Here is a 13,630-nt window from a genome sequence, read left to right as displayed (position 1 = left end):
ATAACAGCCTCATGAAATGGCGTAAAAACAATCGAGTTGGTATACGCCAAAAAAAAATAGTAAATCTTCAATTTTGTATATTTACTTTGTTTTCATTATGCTTATTATTAATCTTAAATGTACGGAATGAGATTATAACCGTGCAAACAAAATTTAAATTTCAAGTATAGTTTTGTGTTTGTGCAAACAAAATTTAAATTTTAAGTATAGTTTTGTGTTTGCGTCTTATGCAAACTGAGAAAACAAAATCTACCGTATAAAATAGTTGATACCGATATAATTTTAAGTGCTACCACTATATAGTAATGTTTCTACATCTTTATACAGGAGTATACATTTTAATGGCTCTATTTAATACATGTCATTTCTCGGCTTTCAATAGTTGAATTTTAAAAAATTGAGAAGGTTACTCAATATTCTACATATTGAGAATGCAATGTAGTGGCTGGTGACAAATTGTCTTGATATAAGGTATAAAGTACAATTATATGAACAATAATTTAATACAGTGTTATTTATTAGCTATATTTTTCCAATAACGAACATATTTTTACATCAGTATTAAATAGTGGGTCTGAAAAATGTAAAAAAAATTAAATTTGAGAAAAATTAGTATATTTTTTTTTATAACTAAAAATATTAAAGGTCATATATGAATTATATTATTTGTCTTCAATTATAATAATAAAATTTTAAAACAGGTCGCGCGAAGCGCGGGATACCACCTAGTGTATTGAATACTTTTGAGTTTACAAGTTAAATATTTATGGGGTTTTTTTATGAATTCAATAACTACCTTATTCATTTTTAACTAATTGCTTTAATTTGAATACCCCTAATTTTATATTGACTACTTTGAATTTTATGTGAGAATATTATGTACTTCAAATCTCTACTGCATAATTAATTCAAACTTTAAACTTGAGAACTCTTTACTTTAGCATAAACACTACGGAGTATATGATTATGGAGAGAAGTAAGTTATCTCGTTTCTTTTTGTTACATTTCTAGAATATTGCTTAATTTTTTATCATCTAATAACAACTACCAATTATAGTTTGAAAACCGAATCTAATAACAACTACCAATTTTAGTTTGAAAATCTAATTTTTTAAATAAGAAATTTATGGTTTTGAGATGAATATTTATTTGTGTGAAGGTGTTATGCGAAGAAGGTAGTCGCGGCTGAGGCCAGACACTGAGTTAGCATCAATATTTGATCGGAGACAAACGCACGAGAGGTTAAAAGAAGTGAAGAGCAGACGTAGTGTTGGAGTTGGTTTCTTGATATTTTTAGACAAACAGTTTCTTGATATTCATGTATTTTTTTTTGTTGGGCTTTTATTTAATGGGCTGGTCTTATACTATAAGACCGCCTTATACAACAATTTGTGCACTGCGAAAGGCTAAGTCCTTCTGAAAAGGCTACTCTACCCACATAATCCTTCAGTAAAATCACATTTATTTCTAACCTTTGTCAATTCTGTTGCACCGGTTTTTGTTTCCATGGCAAATACGATAGATGAGTATTCTTTTCCGCACCACTCACAGAGGGCGTCTGTCGAGGGATTACTCTGTTCATGACAATTTCAACTCAATATTTCAACTCAATATTTTAATATATACCGTTTTCGCGAGATTACCGTGAAGAAATGCATTCTTTACGTCAAGCTAGTGGATGGACCATTTATTGGATATAACAATGGCGAGCACGGTCCGGGTTGTAGCGGGTTTGACGACGGAGCTAACAATTAATGCCAACCTGTTGAGACCTGCCATTGAGAACAATGTGAGCTTTGCGTCCTCAAAATCACCGTTAGATTTATATTTATGTTGAAAAAACCACATAGAACGGGTGATATTACCATGTGACGGTCGAGGGACATGTACCCACGTCTTATTTTTAATTAAGGCATTGTACTCTTTGATCATAGCTTGTTTCCAGTTGGGGTCGTTAAGGGCGAGGAGGCGGCTCTTAGGCCATGGTCAGCGAAAACCTCGTGGAAGGGAAAATTGTCAAATTTCTTACCATTGTCGCATTACAAAGTTTTAATTTTTCGTTCAAATTGAGTGAGAATTAATGTGTGAAATTATTTAGAGATGGTGAAGACTTGTGACTTTGTTTTTAATGGGAAAGTCCAAAGGAAATTAGTAAAGTCGTCTAGAAATGTTAGGTAATATTTAAGACCCATGGAACTGAACATGGGTGACGTCCATAAGTCACTGTGAATGATGTCAAATGCGGACGAAGTAGATGAAATAGAAGTGAAAAGGGTAATTTGATAGTTTTCCTAACTCACAAGCATGACAATGTTTCGTGGGAGGCACAAGCAATGAAATTGTTTTGACGAAGGGAATTGTAGTTGTAAATTTGTAATCCAAACGTCCACAAGTCACTGGACTAGTGGACTTCAACCAACAAGTTCGGAACGAGCCACCCCATAGCCTACGAGCGTAACAGAATGAGATAATATACCTCTTCTGAAGCCAAGAGTAATGAGTTAATGACTAATCAGTAGAGCATGGATTGTCAACCCTTCGTCAAAACAATTTCATTGGGCCAGGCCGGGCTTCAGAAAAGGAAGGATCGAACATAACTAATCGAGCACGTTTGGACTACAACTACAAGGAAGGCTTCGCTTACAATTCTAGCTCAGCATTCATCATTTAGTTCAGCTGCATTCACTCGATTTGAGAAATAGACACTGGTAAAAACTTCAAGTTTCATAAAAGTGTGTTTTTTACAAAGGGAGGGTGAAAATGAAACCAACAAACACATCAAGCCATTCCCAGTATAAAAGGGAATTAAACACAAGGTAACACTGTCAATTTCTACCATCGGACAATTTGTGAAATTTTTTAAAAAAAGAAGTTCTGAGAACATGAAGATACACGAGCTTATTTCGAGTAATGAGTTGACCGGTTCATCATTCTTCAGCAGCACTTGCAGCACTCAAATCCACATTCAAGTCCAAAACCTACATTTCCAGTCAGGATCTCAGTCATATATTGCATTTACACATATATGCATTAAGCGCTTTTTCGGAACAAATTCAAAGCTAATAGCATATGAGTAGAATGAAGAAGTTTTAATAAAATTTCTGAAAACTAGAAAGGGCAAAAGAGTTTCCAGCTAATAATACCTTTCCGGTTATCAATGTATACATGTTGAGAACATCTGTGACTGTTGACTCGAAGTGTGTTGTAGCATCATAACTCTGCATTAAAAACACACAACAAAAAATGTAATGAGGAAAAACACTAATATTACCAATTCAATATGGACAATTACATAGACTTTGCTCGAAAAAAAATACTACATAAAAAAAAGGGTTATTTAATGACAATAATCCAACCTAAGGCTCCCCTTCCCCATTTAATCCATCCTATTGATTATCCCATATTAATCTTATCTTTACTATCATTTATCTTATTTTGATCTTTTGGAAGGGCAACCTGTTAAACAGGTCACCCCTTTATTTAACACCTTCTTTATCTTTCGTCTCTTTCCTTTCTTCATTTCCATTCTCCAATTTTTTCTTCATTTGCCCAGATCTTGTTCTCCATCATTATCATTATCATCTTAATTTTCTTTACCATCTTCAATTTCTTCTTCTTTCTTCATTATTAGTATCATTTCTCCATTTCTCCTTATGTCTTCATTTTCATTCTCCAATTAACACCATCACCACACAATCACCCAAAACCTAAATTAAAATTTACCCCCAAATTGAATTAGGGATCTAGGGTTTCGAAAATTCGCACTACTGTTGGTGGCGTGAATGATGGTGTTTGATTGATGAAAAGTGCTCGCTAGTTGAAGATGGTGCTCTTGTTAATGGTGAACGATGATGGCTTGAAGGTGTGGTGCGTAAGGGTTGTGAGGGGATTTGGTACTAGTGGTGTATAAGATGGTTTATATGGTGTGATGGTGTGCGAATTCAATGGTTGAAATTGGGGTGATGCTTTGCGTAGTGTATTCGTGTTGGGGTGGCTGCTGCTGGTGGCCGTGTCGGACGGTGAGGATTCGTAAGGCGAGGGTGAGTGGGTCATGTGGTATATGGCCATTAGAGGAGAGTGATTATTAGCATGGAGGTCGAAAGGCTTTAGGTAATGGTAATGGTAGGGTGATTTGGGGAAATGGTGGTCAAATTGGTGTTGGGTGATTTGGCAGCCATGGTGGTGAATAAAATGGAGAAGATAAAAGGAAGGTTGAAGATGAAGGAAGAACAGGAAGATGAAGTCTTTAAAAAAAAAAAAAAAAAAAAAACCTGCTAGTAAGTAAGCATAACCTGTCACAGCCGGTAAACATAAAAGTTGGTGTAAAATAAGATAAATTATAGCAAAGATAAGATTAATATGGGATAATCAATAGGATGGATTAAATGGGGAAGGGGAGCCTTAGGTTGGATTATTGTCATTAAATAACCCTAAAAAAAAAAGGCAGCCTGGTGCACGATGGCGTCCCCGCTAGACGAGGGTCCAGGAAAGGGTCCCACCACAAGGGTGTAATTGGGGCAAGCCTTCCCGCTCCAAGGACTTGAACCCGTGACCTCACAGTCACAAAGCAACACCTTAACCGGTGCGCCAAGGCTCCCCTTCGGAGAGAGAAAAAAAAGTTCAAGGAAGTGTAGAAGTTCACACCGTTGATATAAAGCAGTTATCCAAAGAAGGCTCATTGACTGGCTCATATCTGTCATACATATCGAAGAACAGCTCATCCACTGGGCCAAGGAGGTCAATCCCGGGCTTCAACTCAGTTTGAGGATTGTCAGTCTCAGCCTCTGTCGAAACAAAAGCAATGAATTTTCCCTTTGGAGCAACATTATGGGTGTACGAACAACAGAAGAGATACCTGCAGGAATATATACATTAACACCTTAGAAGTTGGAATATATGAGTGCGATAAAACACAAACAATGTCGGCTATGTCGCTCAGACTGCAATATGTAGCATTTTTAAAGTGGAAAAGAAAGACGTTGAAACATAAGGCTTAACATCCTAAACACTCGTATTATATGCTTTCGTCATCAAGCCATTGTAATTTCATTTGCCGACTATTAAATGCTCCTGTCTATTAAAGACTTTAAGAATTGCTTGCCTTTGTATTTCATTCGCCAACTATTTCTTTTTTTCATACGTTTGTCCTCTTCCGAGTGGAGTTGAAGAGAGGACCCTCAAAGTCATAACTCACCATATATCTATCTTCTGCAATATGTAAATACTTACATGTCTGATTTGCGATCTAATTGCTTCTGAGGCAGAATAATCTGAACTGAGTGTGATTCATTTGTATTAGGAATTGGATGACTCATAATGGCAATCGCCCTTGCAACCTTACCCACTTTCCTCACCTGCTCACAGTTAAATAAGATAGTTTATAGTTATATGAACCTATGTCAAATAGTATATTACAGAATAAAATAAATTAAAGAGCATACAAACTTCCGATACTGTCTCAATTCCAAAGGAGGCAAAGATAGTTATTCTTTGGTTTTGGTTCACCAAACCAGTTGCCTTTCTCTTTATTGTGAAATAACAGTCATTGGATGCGATTTTCAGCGCAATTTTCATTTTGGGTCATTCAATAACAACCTATTTGTATTACTAAAACAAGGGTAAGGTTGCGTACATACGACACCCCCCTCCCCCAACCAAACTACTCCACAATTTGTAGGAGTCTCTTGAGGCACGCTAGGGTAATGTTGTTGTACAAACTTCCTATACTACATCACCAATAAACCCGAAAATCTTTATTCGCCTTACCTCAACCACCTTGTTACTTTTCTGCTATTAGCATCCAAGTAGGATAGTCCGAGGGTTTTGCCAAAACAAGTAAAGTGCTATTAGTTTTTTATTTAGTGAATTTTCGGAGTGAGAAGTCTTTGTTTCATCATGTCAATAATCAGTAATTGCGCACGAAAACATCATTACATGATCCAAAGGCGATAAATTGATAATATAAATGTGAATATTTCACCAACACTAAAAAATTTACCTTGTTAGACAAGTACGAGGGATCACAGACAACTTTCTTGCACTTAGCAGTTTCTCCTTCAGATGTTACACCCATAACTTTACCTTCCTCGTCAAATTCAACCTAAAATTTTGAAAGATCATCAACTGCCGCAGCTAGGCTGAACAGTGCAGGATAAAAAAAAATACAAGAAAATTTACTAAAAGAAGGCAGATGTACCTTACACTCGGGCTTACTCAACATATAAGTTCCACCATAAACAGCACTTAGCCTTGCAAATGCCTGAATGAAAGATGGTTATAACTTCAGAACAATTGCCACGTCCGAAAGTGAGCAATTAAAATAAAATAAAGGTATTCATTGAAAATATAATCAAAGAGTCAGCTGAAAACAGACACAGATACAGAGAGAAAAAACTGAACCTGTGGTAGTTCTCCTAACCCATACAGGGGATAAATGTATGGAGATCCTCCTTGAAAGCGAGCCAAAGATTCAGAATACAGCTGGAATCATAAAGATAAAAACAGTTCACGTCATATTGATTCAAAAGATCTTACATGTTGGATAGACATTGGTTAGCTAGATTCTTACCTTCATCCTCTTCACAGTTTCTAGTGCAGGTTCATTCAGATAGCAGTCATCTGTTTGAAGCGCCAATGCATGGCCTATGAAATCAATAGTGTTGTCATCAAGCCCATACTTTCTGCAAAACAAAATGAGGACAGGCAGCCAGTAGAAATCGTAATAAGAACATGGTCATAAACATCGAAAAGAAGAATTCCGTATCTGAAGCTGAAGCATCGTGCAATATGCGCGCGCGCACACACAGTGAAACAGATAAAAGTTACACAGTGAAACAGATAAGAGTCATAAATCCACAGAGAGACCAACACAAGATACATTCAAATATCTAGAAAGGGAGCAGAAAGTCTGGGTTCCTATAAAGGACACACACACACACACACACACACACACACACACACACACACACACAGTGAAACAGATAAAAGTCATAAATGCACAGAGAGACCAACACAAGATACATTCAAATATCTAGAAAGGGAGCAGAAAGACCGGGTTCCTATAAAGGATGATAAAAGCATATTGTTAACTACGCTGAAAAAGAAATGGTGAAGACGTTTGTATGGATAATTCTTGAGATCCAAAAATAAGAGAATTTTTATTTCCAGTGGCGCCAAAGATTCACTATTCTTTGTCTACGGAAATATGTTGGAATAAAGCAAAATGGCTAATTAAATTGTCATTTAGTCTCCTATGACAATAATGAGACAGTATCATATTAATGTAATGTGATCCCAAGCCAATTCAACTATAGAAGTCACCCTTTTAACTATTAACCTACAAAAAATAAAGCTAGCAAATAACGACCTCATAATATGGTACAATCTCATGATAATCATATGATGATGGTCGTATATGAGAATTTGTTGTAATTGTACGAACCTTTGACGATGTACTGTAGCAGTCCGTTGATTTTATACATTTAGAAACAGACACTTTAGGTTTACGCACGATTATGATGCGTACATGTACTCTCTTACCTTGCTATGGGAAGAATCTCAAGGAATTGGAGTAATGTTATTGTTTATAACTGATAAATGAAATGACGTATAGACATGCTATAACTTCCCTTACAGGAAGGGCAGCAAGGGGGCTTAATACACCGCGCACAAAGGAGACAAAAAGAAGAGGTTGAAAGACATACGCTATAAGCTCTTTAGTAGTCACTCTGGTCAAGTCCAACCCCTCGTGTGTCTTGGGATCACTCTCATCATAATCTTGCACATAAATAAAGAATTTTCGAGCTCGGCGCTTTTCAAACAACCCCATGAGTGGAGATTTAAGAGCTTCCATATCAGTAGCTGGAACTTTGTGAATCTGTTGCATACACCAGTCGGAAATTTTATCAAATTAAAGTACTCGCACTGTCAAAAGTAAAAGCAAGCTCAAACTCGAAAGTCGAAACAGCATTTCAGGCTCCATACCTTGCCTTTGTTAAACACAAAGCTACCATCGACCGCTTTGAAGTACAAATATTTTGTGACATCGGTATGTATAAGGACCCGGACAAGAGCTCCATTAGCCATTATGAACTGTGAATGACAAAACGACATTAGGATGACAAAAGAAAGGCAAACATTACAATATCCTAAATAAACCAAACTATGGCGAAGGATGAGAAAAACCTTTGGCACCATATCCACATTGTAGTCTCTGCTGGGACCCAAATGTGCTGGAGGCTGTTCAGTACCCCTAAACTTCTTCCACAACTACAATTGCACACAATGCCTCAGTAAGTATGGCTATAATAACTTCTATAAAATATACGGAATCTTCTAAGAAGAATACCTGAATGAGATTTAGGGAGGTTGATTCTCCTCCATAGTAGTCATTTCTATCCATGTGTAAAACCTATTGTGCAAAACAAGGCTCATCAAAACCTATTTTGCAAAACAGCGGAAAAAAAAGCATACGGACAATAAATGAAATAGACAACAGAGAAAGGGCTAATTATTTTATGACTCGTAACACCATATAACTGAAAACAGCAACCACAATCAGAATCCCAGTCCAAACTGGAGTAAAAAATTTACCAAGATAACCCTTCCCTCCACACATCCATAGTACCAACAGTTAAAAGAAAAATTCATATCACGCCAACCTCACAAGATTATAAGTGCACAGTAAGAAAGAATCTATACTACATACAGTATAAAACAAGGGTTTACATCTAAGCAGCAGACAGTACCAGAAAGGCACAAATTTTGCATTTTCATAATGTTGATCTTGAAGGATGTGAACATTACGACCGAGGCAAGTGGATACTTCTAAGTTCTAAGTCTAACCCATGCGTGAATAATGATTGACCGTCAAATTGAGAAAAACAGCCTCCATAATACTACTTTTTATTACTACGTAACTTTCAACAGATATTCCCTGGTATAACCAATCGACTTTATCCTCCACTGGACTTTTCAACCAGGATTTTCCTCAAACAAGGCACATAGGTTATCTTTGGGACAGAGGAGGTCAAGTGATCTCTAAAATAATTCCATGCCAAAAAGTTGTGCCTCAGCGCTACCTCTACACAACCATAACAAGCTGGCCTACATGCATCTACTGTCCATCCTTACAACAAGTGAAGAAAGGGTATTCGAATTATTGCCAAGTCAGTTCATCTCAATATTTCTACCATCACAGGAAGATCCACACATGCCTACACCATCATCAACAACAACACAGGACACCGTCAAACAAAAAAGAGTGTGCTTTTGACCAATTTTGGTACAACAACATCAACATCAGAGCCTTAATCCCAAAATGATTTGGGGTCGGCTAACATAAATCATCCTTTAGAACCGTCACAAAGTGGTCGTAAACCTTACAATGCAAAGATAAGATAAAGAAGGGTAAAAGGCGAATGAGAGGTGGAACATAATATTACAAAAGTCAAGTTAAGCCTATAGGTATAAAAAATTTAAAAAAATTATCAGTTTTCCTTTATAAAAACTTTGATATAAAACACTAATTAAAAATAAAAATTTGAAAGTATAATTAAAAATAACAGTTTGAAGAGAAAACACGATTAAAGAAAATAATAATAAACATCATCCACATGTATCACTTCCCTTCCCAATGCTCTCTCCGTCATCATACACTCTTCAATTCCAAGGAATCTCATGTCATTTTCAATCACCTTTTAATCCACGTTTTTTTTTATCTTCCTCTACCCATAACCCATATCAACCTTTTCTGTTTCTCGAGTTTTGAGCCTCCTAACCGGTGCATTAATAGGCCTCCTTCCAATCACCTTAATCCAACATTTTTTGGGTCATCCTCTACCCATATCAACCTTTTTTGTTTCCAAAGTTTCGAGCCTCCTAAATAAATGGTGCATTAATAGGTGTCCTTCTCACATGACCAAACCATCTTAGCCGGTTCTCCGCCATCTTGTACTCTATTGTCGGCACCCTCACCTTCTCCCTAATCACCTCATTTCTATGATAATCACTTGAAAATATTCAAAGAACCCCATAAAAAATCAAATAAATATCTCTGGCCATGACTTCCTACCATCAGATTTATAATCTCATTACTCATGATTAAGACTGCTTCCTACCGCCAGATTTATTATCTCATTACTCATGATCAGGACAACCTCTGACCTCTCACTGATACCTACCACAATGAACTTATATTTGGAGTTCCCTTTGATTATCTCGATACAACAACAACACTTTAGCAACTTAGTCCCAACATGGCTTGCAGACAATTTACAGGATTCATTGTTTGAACTCGTCAACGTGATTTGATATTCTCAATAAATTAGAACAAAAGAATAAACCAATACACCCATCCAAGGAACTACATGATCATCTCAATAAATAAATGAGCCAAATTCAAGCAACATAAGCTCATTATAAGAAAACCAGCAACAACTACCAACACAATCTGCTCATACAACCACATCAAACATAACACAAACCCAATTAAATTAGAAATTAGAATGACCTGTTCGATAATCTGATAGTCGAAATTTGAAACTTTCTGAATGATTCGAAAAACAATAAATGAGTAAAATTCAAGCAGCCAGTACCAGCACAATACAGGAGTTCATCTCCTCATACACAACACCATCAAACTAACAGAAACCCATTTCAATTGAACATAAAAATGAACCGGTTTTCATAATCTGATAGTCAAAGTTTCAAAATATTCCAATGATCCTTCAAACAGTAAATGAGCAAAATTCAAGCAGCATAAGATCGTACGAAAAACACCAAAAGCAAGTACCAACACAATACAGATGCTCATCTGCCCATATACAACCGCATCAAACAAACTAACAGGAACCCATTTCAAACATAAAAATGATCCGATTTTCATAAACCAATAGTCAGAGTTTCAAAAAATTTCAATGATCCTTGAAACAATAAATGAACAAAATTCAAGCAGCATAAGATCATACTAAGAAACCCAACAACAAGTGTCAGCGCAATCAATCAGCTCGTCAGCTCACACACAGCCCCATCAAACAAACTAACAGAACCCCATTTCAAATAAACAAAATGATTCAATTTCCATAATCTGATATAGCCAAAACTAGAAACTTTCTGAAGGATCCTTCAAACAGCAAATGAGCAAATTTAAAACAGCATAAGATCACACTAAAAAAAAAATAAGTTTCAGCCGAAAAAAGCAGCTTAGCAGCTCATATGTTCATACTCAACCCCATCAAGCAAACAAACAAACAAAAACCCTTTCAATCAAGCATCAAAATGATCCGATTTCCATAATCTGATAGTCAATGATTGAAACTTTCTCAACAAACCTTCAAACAGTAAATGAGAAGAGTTTAAGCAGCATAAGATCATACTAAAAAAACCCAACAAATTTGAGCACAATAAAGCAGCTCATCTGCTCATACACACCCCCACCAATCAATCAATCAAACAAACAGAAACCCATTTCAGTTAAACATCCAAATGATCCAACTTTCCTAGTCAATGTTAGAAACTTTCTGAATGATCCTTCAAACAACAAATGACCAAAATTCAAGCAGCATAAGATCATACTAAGCAAAACAAGTTTCGAAACGATAAAGCAGCTCATCTACTAATACTCAACCCCATCAAACAAGCAAACATGATCCAATTTTCCATAATCTGATAGTCAAAAATTGAAACTTTCTCAAATTTCAATGATCCTTCAAACAGTAAATGAGCAAAATTCAAACAGCACAAGATCATGTTTCGGATCGATCAAACAACTCATCTGCTCATAAACAACCCAATCAAACAAACTAAACAATAAAATGATCAAAGATTCAAACTTTCTGAATAATTCCTGCAAACCAATTTAACAAAACACAAAATTAAGCAAAATAAACAGAAGGGTAAGCAAGAAAAGACCTTAAGACCACCAACAGAAAGCAAACCACTGAGAATACATTCTTTAAGACCAGTTCCCAACACTATAACATCATACTCTTCATCCATGCCGGATTTAGCACTGAGTTAACTCGGATCAAAGTGAGAAGAAGAGAGATTCAGATGGAAGAGACCCACAAAGAGAACCCTTGAGATGAGAGAGGAAATGTTTGATTTAGGGCTTGGTTGCAATTTATATAATCTGTTTATTTAGACTAAGTAAATAATAAAGAGGAATAAGACAGACAATTAAGATAAACAAAGATGCTTTCTTTGTTTGAACATCGAGGGAAGCATCACACACTTTGCGGTGTTTTAGGATTTAAGTCAATTTAGTAGTCATTTTAAGTCTAGTGGTTTAGATGAAAACTAGTGTAGAGCTCGTGCGAATGCACGGTATTTTAGATGGTTATGTGTAGAAAACTTAATAATTAGAGCTAATAATAGTACTCCCTCCACTTTTTAATATATGACGTTTTGTTTTTTTGAGGCGAGCCTTTGACTTTAATATTTACAACAAAATATTTGGTACAAAATTATAAAAATTATACCATTAAATTACTTATGAAATACTCTTTCATATGAGTATATATATTACTACATTTAAGCATATAATTTGAGAAATATTGAAGGGAGAAGTGTGTGTCTCGAAATGTGAGAAAGTCATATAAAGAAAAATAGAGGGAGTATATAAATAAATGAACTTTGAATTTTATTTTTAATTATCTACAATTGTTAATGTGCAAAAATACTAAGAATTAAAATAGAGCGAATCTTTCATTTTTATCGGGATAAGTTTATGATTAAAAAAATAAGATTGTTTACAAAACTTATGCTTATTTTTAAGTATTTGAAGCATATAACTATTTTTGTAATTTTTGTTTCTACATACGGAGTAACAATTTAAACGGAGTAAAAATTTAAAGAATAAAAAATTGAAAAGAACAAACTGATTTTAATAAAATGAGTAAAATCTACATACATTTTAAATATAATATTTACGACATTTAAGATTAAATATATTGGACTAATGAGATAATAATCAATAAAACATTTAGCCCAACTATAAAAGTTGCGGTGTTTGATAAGATAATGTGAATTGTGACACATAAAGGCTATATATTAGGTTCAATATATATCTATATAAAGTTAGGCCAATTTCTAACTAATAGTATTTAGTCGGGAAATTTTCAGTTTTTTTATTCTCTTAGGCCCTATTTTTTTGGAGTGAAACGAATCTGATCTGAACTGAACTGAACTTATAGGATCTGAATCCCAATCAATCAATCGAACTTATAGGATCTGAACGATCTGAACTTATAGGATCTCAAATCAATCCAACTTATAGGATCTGAATCGAACTTATAGGATCTCGAATCAAATCGAACTTATAGGATCTCGAATCCCCAATCCCAACTTATAAGATCTGAACTTTTCTGAACTGAACTTATAGGAGCCGAACTTAACTTAACTTAATTTTATTTTATTTAACTTAACTATTATTATTATTATTATTATTATTATTATTATTATTAGGGAAATGATAAATACAACCCACTGGCACTACTACAAATACAGGCAACCACAACGGCCCTTTAACAACGCTTATTCACGAAAATCATCAAAACACGTTGTAGAATTGATTCCGCGAATTTTACCAAACTTAATTACAACGGTTACGTGTTTGTTAACGGTTGTTATT

The 13,630-nt window shown here is 35.2% G+C and overlaps 1 protein-coding gene across 1 annotated transcript; it reads right to left on the bottom strand.

The window, feature by feature from the left end:
• Positions 1 to 2,706: 2,706 nt before the first annotated feature.
• LOC141618918 (guanosine nucleotide diphosphate dissociation inhibitor 2) lies at positions 2,707 to 12,245 on the bottom strand. The gene is made up of 13 exons (XM_074435976.1): positions 11,911 to 12,245; positions 8,348 to 8,410; positions 8,185 to 8,268; positions 7,984 to 8,091; positions 7,704 to 7,876; positions 6,569 to 6,680; positions 6,400 to 6,480; positions 6,197 to 6,259; positions 5,999 to 6,100; positions 5,230 to 5,354; positions 4,645 to 4,855; positions 3,144 to 3,218; positions 2,707 to 2,978 (listed from the first exon to the last, which is right to left on the bottom strand). The coding sequence occupies exons 1-13, from the start codon at positions 11,995 to 11,997 to the stop codon at positions 2,928 to 2,930; spliced, it is 1,335 nt and encodes a 444-aa protein (XP_074292077.1). The 5' UTR covers positions 11,998 to 12,245; the 3' UTR covers positions 2,707 to 2,927.
• Positions 12,246 to 13,630: the final 1,385 nt, after the last annotated feature.

Source organism: Silene latifolia, chromosome X (assembly GCF_048544455.1).
Source record: "Silene latifolia isolate original U9 population chromosome X, ASM4854445v1, whole genome shotgun sequence".
Classification (NCBI taxonomy): Eukaryota; Viridiplantae; Streptophyta; class Magnoliopsida; order Caryophyllales; family Caryophyllaceae; genus Silene; species Silene latifolia.
The sequence above is the reverse complement of the archived record's forward strand: the minus strand, read 5'-3'. Positions and strand labels throughout refer to the sequence as shown.

What these genes read in the sequence shown, in the direction of transcription:
- LOC141618918 (XM_074435976.1), bottom strand. Translation starts at nt 11,997, where the DNA reads ATGGATGAAGAGTATGATGTTATAGTGTTGGGAACTGGTCTTAAAGAA. An exon ending in GGTTAGGAGAACTACCACAG is followed by an intron (nt 6,260 to 6,399) that starts GTTCAGTTTTTT and finishes TCTTTCATTCAG; the next exon opens with GCATTTGCAAGGCTAAGTGC. An exon ending in TTAGATCGCAAATCAGACAT is followed by an intron (nt 4,856 to 5,229) that starts GTAAGTATTTAC and finishes ATATTCCTGCAG; the next exon opens with GTATCTCTTCTGTTGTTCGT.